The sequence below is a fragment of the Buceros rhinoceros genome, unplaced genomic scaffold (assembly GCF_000710305.1).
Source record: "Buceros rhinoceros silvestris isolate BGI_N320 unplaced genomic scaffold, ASM71030v1 scaffold3732, whole genome shotgun sequence".
In the NCBI taxonomy this organism is placed as follows: domain Eukaryota; kingdom Metazoa; phylum Chordata; class Aves; order Bucerotiformes; family Bucerotidae; genus Buceros; species Buceros rhinoceros.
In genome coordinates, this window is record NW_010400490.1 from 474 (window position 1) to 9,764 (window position 9,291).

Here is a 9,291-nt window from a genome sequence, read left to right on the forward strand (position 1 = left end):
AGGCAGGGCTGGAACGGTCCCTAATGAAGTCTCACCACGCCATTTCTCCAGCCACAAAAAGAGAATCCTGAGAAAACGAAATCTCTCTAGGTGACGGAAAATGCCAGTGCACTTTCTCTTTTAATGTCCTTGCTTGGTTTTTAGGGTTTTCTCTCGGGGCGTGAGCAGTTCGTTCCTTGGTGGCCACTTCACCTTCCACGCACGGACTGAGAATGAGGCACCAGGTAAAAGCGTGTTCACAGGTTTCACAGCAAAACGTGCGTTACAAGTTACGCGTTCCGTAACAGAAGAAACTTCCAACAGCAGTGAAATAACTGCGCTGAGTGAAGACAGTTACCTCGGCAGCGTAGTATTTGGCCATGCTGGCCTCCTTGATGAACGGCCTGCCCGCCTCTGCCAGCCGGGCGGCGTTGTAGGTGAGCAGCCTCGCCGCCTCCAGCTGCGTGGCCACCTGAGCTATCTGATGTTGCATGCCCTGTGACAAGCACACCACAAGTCAGGCAGAGCCAGGATCTGGAACTCAGCTGAAATTTCTAGCAAGAGCCACTCTTTTCACCAAGGAACATACCTACATTCTAAAACAAAACCGCAAAATCCAGACGGACTAGTAATTCCACATTCCCCTGCACCTATTGACATTGAAGGTGGGAAAACCTCTGGGCCACCAAGGTCCTTTTAGGAACTGCAGTCCCATTTTTTCCTTCCCTCTTCTTGGATTCAGAAGTACTGGGGAAGTTCTGGCCTGACTGGCTGGACAGAAGGGTCCAACACGAACCTATCTGCACCCACGAATATCGAGGAAAATTTCAGCCAAATCTTGAGGTTCTCCCCAGCACCACAGAGACACAGGTAGGTCAAAGCTGTGCACTTAGCCGAGAAAAAACGGAAAAAAGTGCCTTTCAAGTAAAGTGGAGAAATAACAAGATGACAAACCCTTCTTCCCATGTCCCACAACCACGGAACAACCATTAGGAGCAGGAAACAAGTCTAGAGAATGTGCCTGATGAACAGGATCAAAGGGAAGGAGGAAGGTGATGACCTCACCTCTAAATGGTCGCTGTTACAGAAGGAGAGGTTTGTCTAAGGAGATCCAAACCTGATGATGACTGAAAATGAACATTTAGTTTTCTAACTTGCTCCTAAAAGACGAGATATTTCATCTTACCCAAACGTTAACACTGCTCCCTGAAGTTCTCAAAAAATATCTAGGCAGGTCAAAACACCAAAACGATTTGGCAATTTCAAATTCCATTTCCCATTGAAAAGACGCAGGTCCAATAATTTCCGGGCTATCTGTGGGTGCTTCCCCAAATTTGTATAAATTATGAGCAACGCTAATGTCCCCTCCCTTCATCCCAGATGTAGGTTTCTTTTAACAAGAACATTACAATAGTAATTACAATTATGTATCTTCCTTCTTAGAGGAGACATCATTTTTGCAACGAAGAGTCTTTTTTAAACATGTACCTGGAAATCGAATACGCTTTTCCCAAACTGGACTCTTTCCTTTGTATAGGGAATGGTACGGTCAAAACACCCCTGTGCCAGACCCAGCATCTGAAAGAAACAAGGTGGGTGTAGTTAAATACACCGAATGGACGTGATAATAGTTGATCTGCTGGTCACTTTGTAGAAAGCTTGGTGTTCAGGAGAAAAACCAGGCTTTCTTCCTACCCAGGGACAGTTAAAACTTACACGAAGCCAAAATGGCTTTGTGTGTTCATTAGAATATAATCAGCGTTCTATATAGAATCTCAAGAGCTCGGATTTTACTGTTTTTAGACACACTGAGGTGAGTTACGACAAAAAATTAGAAGTTTGAGGAATAAAGCTATTCCATACTATCCCACTCCTGAGAGAAGCTTCCTTGCTGTAGGCAAACGTTTGTGAAAACACTATTGCTGGTTTTTGAACAAACTCACGGGTCAGCTGTGGCTGCACAAACATTAAGTGTTGCTGGCAAAATTCTTCATTACATTGGGAAAATGGCTGTAAACTAAAGATCTATAGATCTACGTTACACTATTAATGGAAAAGTAATTTCGGTGATTCTTCAAAGCTATTTTCATAATAAAAATAATTTCTCATTTTATAGAAGACTGTCAGAATTAGCAATTTATTTCATAAGTTAGAAAATTAGTACAAAGGAAGGAGAGAGAACATTTGTTCCAGTTTTTTCTGGAAAAAACCCAGCTCGGCAGAACAATTTTCAAAGTCGCATTGTCTCTCACACTCTCTCTTCACCCAGCAGTGAGTGTATCTTGGACTGTACAATAGTGTAGAGGTATTTCTGGACAGACCCATGTGCTAAGCTGAAAGCCAAGGGCCCCAAGAAGGTAAGAACATGACCGGGTGCAGACGTCTACTCCTTAATCACGGTTCTAGAAAAAAACCCACAATCCAAAGGAAAATGAGGATGTGGGAAAATAACATCAGGAAATAATGCAGTTTGCTGCTCATCACCTCACCGCCAGGTTGGCTGCTGTAGAGAAGCCCATGGAGACGAACCAACCGTATCACCTCTAGCACCTGTAACAATATTTGCAGCTGCCTTGCACTCTCTGAAAGTGTTTTCACAGCCACAATTACGTTTTATAAGATGTTCATTATCTTTTTAAAACTTTCACCACTGCAAAACTGAACTCAATACCACAGGGCTTTAGACCTGCTCTCCTTGTCCATTCAAGCACTGTTCTCCTCACTGGAAGGTGCCAGCAAAGTAGTAACTAAGATATAACAACTACCTGACCTTAACTTTTAATTAGGTTGTAAGTGTAACTTGGAGTAATTAAGAGTAAAACCCAGACCATGCATTTTACTGCCAGAGCCTCTATATTATTTATGTCTCTGGGAACAACAGGGCCCACAGCCCTAGTTTGCAAATGCCGTATCAGTGTGCTGTATTCATTACAGATAATCTTTAGAAACAACGGCAAAGCCAGCCCGTTGAGCAGCACAGCATACTGCCATGAGGAAAGTCGAAGTTTGATGAGGACGATTACTTCTGGGCTGTCCGCAAACCAGGGCAAAAGAGAAAGGAGACTGGTAGTACAGAGATACTTCACCCTATACGGCACAACTACATCCACAATAAAGGAGGAAAAAAGAAAAGATTACTTTCAAAAGTAAATTAAAAAGATAAAAACTTGCTTTAAGTCCTTTTACGATAGGGCTGAACCTGATTTCCACTGAAATCAGCAGCAATCTGAGATCTGAACTGAGTTCACAATGACATACAACATTTGGAAATAACTCCAAGGTCAGCAAATATTCTCCCCTAAGATGCCGTAAGGTGCAATTTCCAAACACAACTATGAACTTAGGACACTCCTACTATAAAAAAAAATCATATTTATTTAAAAAATGAGTAGATTTTTAAAGTAAGTTTCTGGGAAAACATCGGTTAGCATTGCCAGCCCCACACAGTCCCAGCTGGAAGCACGAACATTACACAAGCCAGCGTGTTGGCTGCTCCAAATCCAGCTCTCTTTGGAAAATAAATTCACGTAACAGACGGTAGGGATGGTGATACAGTTCAGCAGCAATAAGTTCACCACCACAGACAAACTAATTGTCATTTAATGGTTTCTAAATCTGCAGTGAAGGGGAATTTCACCGGCTGGGGTTGTTCCAGGGCGGGCTGTAACTCAGCTACAGGAACAGTGACATCTAGTGGCAGTTCCGTTTTTAATGAAGTATTTTCTAAATACTTGATTTGTATTCGCTTTAAGTATTTTTTCACTTTCAACCCAAATTCAAAGTTCTCCACTGGTCGCATCCCGTGCTAAACCAAACTACCCACCTGCGCAGCAATGCCGATTCTGCCGGTGTTTAGCATTCCTATGGCACACTTATAGCCCTGTCCAACCGGTCCCAGGATGCTGCTCTCGGGAACCTGAAGAATAAAACCACACCATTATTCCCGTTCTACTCTGCTGCGCAATCGCTCCTGCAGTTCACAGGTCAAACACTGCACGTGCTTTATTAAACGTTCCTCGTAAGTGTGGGGATGAAGCATAAAACAGACACTTGATTCACAGCATACCTGACTAGAACACTCCCCGATACTTGTCGTTATCAGCTGATGACTGAGAAAAGCTCTACCGAGATGTACGAAACCCAGCCCTGCTCAAGCCTTGCGAAAGAATGGGGAGGAAAATCTCAAGATATACCAAACGATCAGTATGTCTAAGGGAAAAAACCTGAGATTTGAGTAAACAACCTTTCCTTAGAAGTGGGAAATATACCGAATGATCAGTATGTCTAAGGGAAAAAACCTGGGATTTGAGTAAACAACCTTTCCTTAGAAGTGGTCAAGCTCCAATCATACACAACTTACAGTTCCATAGCTAAACACCTTACGGTACCTTAACATTTTCAAATGTTACTGGGCAGGTGGACGAGGCTCTGATTCCAAGCTTGTCCTCCTTCTTCCCTACATGGAGTCCCTCTGTGTTGCGATCTACTATGAAGCACGTAATTCCCCTGTAGCCCTAGGATGAATCAAGAATTAATCAAGAATTAATCAAGAACTGTTTTTTATACTAGCATCACCAAATTACGGCCTAAGTATCTCATTCCATACTGAAATTTTACACTGGCAACAACATCTGTTCCCTCTGTATCTGCTAATGATGGTTTAACAGAGGGCAGAGACCCCTTCCTATTAAAATAATCCATGTGGAAACGTCATCAGAACAACCCTAAAAGTTCTTGAGGTAGGACAGAGGACTGGTATTATGGAAATGGAACAGAGAGGACTGTAGTGCTGGTCCATACCGGAAATCACTGGGAAAGCAAGTTATGGCTGTGCTGTGAAGTCTCTGCTTGCTGTTGGAACATCAGTCACGGTCGAGCAGCGGGCTAACCTAACACCCCGAATCGCTGCACACATCCTCCTTGGGATTCCAGCTAGCAGAGCATGGATACCGCTGCCTCTTTGTAGTGGGAATATACTTAGTGAAGCGCTCTGAAATCCTTACGTTGTTACCCAGAAGCTCAAAGGCCACGATCGGGACAGGATGCTACATAATGCACGTGGTGACATGGAGAGTGTACAGCCAATCTCCATCCTGGCATCGCCAAGGCCCATGGCCTCTTCCAGAAGAGGAGGCATTTTTAAAACGTTACGCTAATACGGAAACAACTCCAGAGTACAGGGCACCACACAGCGGTTAACAAATACAGAAACTGGCTTATCCGATGTATTTGCCTTGTTGTGGTGTCCAAACCATCCACCATCTTGTGAAGGAATGAATAAAAATTCAGAGAGCGGCACGATGCTCAGGTGTTCAATGCAATGAAAGAAAAAACCCTTCTTCTTTAGTCAAAACCTGGAATTCTGGTTTTAAAAATAAATATCCTCCAGATAAATTTTTAAGAGAGATACTTGAAGAAGTTTAAAAAATAAAAGTTTGACACAAGTTAGTTTTGTATTTGATTATCACTCTCCTGTATCGGCATAGTACATGTTAAAGACTGCAGCTGGTTTTCTGACTCTACTCCCTATACCCCGTATCCAATATACCCAATCTCCACCCCGTATCGCAGTCAGCTGTCTACTTTTTTGCCTGAACATACTTTGCTGTTGAATTCCCATTAGTTTTCCAGTGCACGCAGCCTAAGCTCTCCTCGGCCTTTTAACAACAGCAACTTGTCAGTAGAGTCAGGAGGGCTGGAAAGACCGAGACTACCAGTTCTTCCGTTACTCCGACTAACACCAAGGCACGCTGCGCTCTTCATCTCAGCAATTATGATCCTGACATTTTTATTCTCCCTGGTGGGAGGAATTTATTAAGTTACTCAGCAAGTTCTCAATTTTTGTTGGAAACTATTTTTATAGGTTTGCTCTCAGCTAGGAAAGGTTCAAAGAATGTTCACCTGCTCAGCAAGTTCTCAATTTTTGTTGGGAAATATTTTTATAGGTTTGCTGTCAGCTAGGAAAGGTTCAAAGAATGTTCACCTTTAACATCAGATTATTAATATAAAATCCATAATTTCATATATCATCAGCTGTCACTGAAATGAAACTAGTCTTTAGCAACTTACTAAAGATGGATCTACATTCGCCATCACAAAGAAAACTCCTGCTTGTTCTGCTAAGCTAATCCACATCTTGGAGCCATTGATAACATAGTAGTCTCCTTTCTTCTCAGCCCGAGTCTTCAGAGAAAAAGCATCGCTGCCAGATCCAGCCTCCGTAAGACAGAAACTGCCTATCTGTCCAGTGAAGGGAAAAAAGCATTTGGATTTTTACTGAACGTATAGGCACAACATACAACAAACTCTGCAAGGAAAATGGTTACACACAAGCATGAGTCTCTTACATTAAAACATTTTAAGCTATTGCAGCAAAGTAACTAAGTTTCAGATACTGAGATTAAGAATAGAAACACTACGTAATTACATGTCTCAGAGTCAACTGCTTTAAAGTTCTTTTCCACAGTAAATTAAATTTTAATGAAACTAATAAGTGCCTTTCCACTTCTGCCTCTCAGCTACTGATGACAGGACCTATCTGTAACACCACAGACCTAACCAGCGTTGCCAAGTTCACACTTACTTTCCAATGCTGCAGTCACCCACTCAGTTACTGAAAAACTCACCCCACTAACAGTATTTAACCATGAAGCATCACATTACAGTTTAGGAAAACGAGAGTTTGACTCACTGTATCTCTAGCGACTCTGGGTAAATAAGTTCTCTTTTGTTCTTCTGTTCCATACGTGGTAAACAACTTATTTGTTAGTGTATTTTGGAGCTCACACAGGAGAGCTACAGCTGCATCAACTTTGGCCAGTTCTTCTACCACCAAGATGGTTGAGAAAAATGAAGCTCCAGTTCCTCCATATTCTTCCCCAAGCTCAATACCCATCAGCTGAAACGTAAAAGATGCAAACAGATCGATCTGTTGGTTCCCAACAACAACTTGGCAGTCCAAGCCGATACATTTTCCAGAACAATTGCAATCTCAACGTCAGTCTAATGTTTAGAGTTGTCGCTGTGTAAAATGACATTCTAAACACAGACAAGCTTCAGGTTTGATCACAGGAAAGGCTAAAACTGAAGCCAGCGATGACTGACAGGATATCTGCAACCCAGGCCCTCGTGGTTGGCCAGTAAGGACACAGAAGACTCCTGACAGATACCCTTTCCCAGCAACATGTAGCAGAGTCATGCTGGTTCTAGCATTGCACACTACCACGCTTGCCCCATTAGAAACCCAACAAAACAAGAAAAAAGGGCAGGGGAAGGAAGACAAGGACCTCGAAGTTAGGACGAAGAACGTGGTAAGGGAGAGGGAGAGGTGGAAAGAATATTACAGTAAAAGATGGAGAGTGATAATGCAGTAAGAAAGAAGAGCAAACTCCTTTGCCATTGATAAATCCAAAAGCTGTCATGATTCATTAGTTTGTTTGAATTCTATTCCTCAATCTTTTCATCCGCAAATCTGAAAAGTGCACAGCTAGAGTCATAAAATGTCACTTTCTGAATAAAAGATTAAGTAAAAGTGTGCAGACCCCTTGTTCGAACAGTCCCTGTATTACAGAGTCTTCCATTTTTGAATTCTCATCCATTTTTTGCACCAAAGGTGCAACTTTGTCCTGAGCAAATTTTGTCACTGTAACGAAGAGAAGAAAGAAAGCGTGTAAGTATTCCAACACTCTCCCTGATGATCAATACAACAGTAACGTGGTACCTCTGACAAGTATTCCCAGACTTTCCCAGGTACGTTAATAAAAGCATCTCAGCAACTCTTACAAAATGTTGGTTGACCAAAAAAATGATAGAAAACATTTCAAATACATCCCCTGTTTGGTTAGCTGTATCATATTCCCTTTGTATTTCTACGGCAACAAGGAAAATCAACATTCTCTGTTTTCTCTGGTGAACTAAAGCAGTTTTGAAGTTAAGCAAATCCTCTGCCACAAGCTCAACATTTAACTACCATTAAATAATGAAAAGAATTTTTTAGTTAAGATTTCCCTCCTAGTCAGACATTTCTGAGTTTCAACCGCACGGACAATAGGTACCCATGTTTTTCAGCACTATCTCCTCTTCGGTAAATGTTTGAAGCGGGGCACAGACAACTCCATTGCTGGCCAGATTCGGCATGGGCTCTGATCTGGAGGATCTAAAGACATGTGGAGAAGTCCTCCAAGGAGCCAAGTGCGCCGGCAAAGTGCTTTTCAGCTGCTGACGACAAATACAGAACACCAGAAGTTAATATCTGTATAAAGACAGCGACACACCATTTCACCCAGTGCTTTTATTAGTAATGGAATACGAAAAATAATGTGCATTCGACAGCTGCTTTAACATTTTTGGAGAAGATACAACATGCCCCTTCCCCCTAGCATCCTAAAAGAAAGTATCCTTTAATTCCTCTTCTTCTAACCCCAAACAATCTTATTTTGGGAAGTTTGCTAAGACAAGGTTACTCCACAAAGTATTCGCAAATTCCATAGACGAAGCCCTGGCATTTAGCGTTTCTGTGTAGTTTCTATCTAGTTAGTTTAAACCCAATAGTTAGCATGTTGATAGTACTATGTAACCAATACTGTGTCTTATTTGGCTGATTTATTAAAAAAGTCCAGGAAGGAGCTAAAAGTGAGTAATTTACGCTCAACCTCTCCCCATTCGTCCACGACACACAACAATTTCAGATGCTGTCAGGGTTATCCAGCCACAGTAGCTCTCAAAAATGAGCAGCGCGGAGCAGTGGCTGCTTGCATCAGGCTACATGCAGTGACCTTCAGCTGGGTGGTCACGGATAACGTGACAGGTTATTAGTTTTGTACCTCGGAGAACTACACTTAAGTGTTCAAAGACCTACTCCAGTAGGTGACAACCAGCAGGCATTAGGAGGGAAGTGTTTGGGTTGAAACTCAGTACCATTTCTAACCACAGAGTAATTCCTCAGGATTTTAAAAGAGGTCAGTCAAATGGGTACGATCTGTGTGCCAGCTACGCTGCTACCAAACGCAGCAGTCGAAAAAGCACCGTTCGACTGACTGACCTCCACAGAGGGGAGACAGAGCCTTGCTCTCATGGCCACCCCAGCCCAGCTCACGCCGTGGCTAACGCCTTCATCTCTGCTACAGATTTCTGTCACTTCTGCTACGTCAGTCTGAAGTGAGGAGATATTAATGTCTTACCGAGACAAGTGCTGACAGAACCCCCCTGTAGAGACACAGCTGTGCCATAAAAATAACGGATCTGGCAGCATACACCTGCCAACAGATCGGTGCCAGCGCACAGGCCTCAGCCCGCAGCCAGCAGCACGGCTGG

The 9,291-nt window shown here is 42.8% G+C and overlaps 1 protein-coding gene across 1 annotated transcript in view; it reads right to left on the bottom strand.

The window, feature by feature from the left end:
• The window catches only part of ACADSB (acyl-CoA dehydrogenase, short/branched chain), a gene marked incomplete at both ends in the record, with an annotated part of 8,661 nt that extends 465 nt beyond the window's left edge, over positions 1–8,196 (bottom strand). Inside the window, 8 exons of the mRNA XM_010131864.1 lie at positions 338–475; positions 1,468–1,557; positions 3,803–3,895; positions 4,368–4,493; positions 6,049–6,219; positions 6,671–6,877; positions 7,521–7,621; positions 8,034–8,196. Coding sequence (XP_010130166.1) covers positions 338–475; positions 1,468–1,557; positions 3,803–3,895; positions 4,368–4,493; positions 6,049–6,219; positions 6,671–6,877; positions 7,521–7,621; positions 8,034–8,196 — 1,089 coding nt within the window. The remainder of the gene's footprint in view (positions 1–337; positions 476–1,467; positions 1,558–3,802; positions 3,896–4,367; positions 4,494–6,048; positions 6,220–6,670; positions 6,878–7,520; positions 7,622–8,033) is intronic.
• Between the last annotated feature and the right edge of the window lie 1,095 nt (positions 8,197–9,291).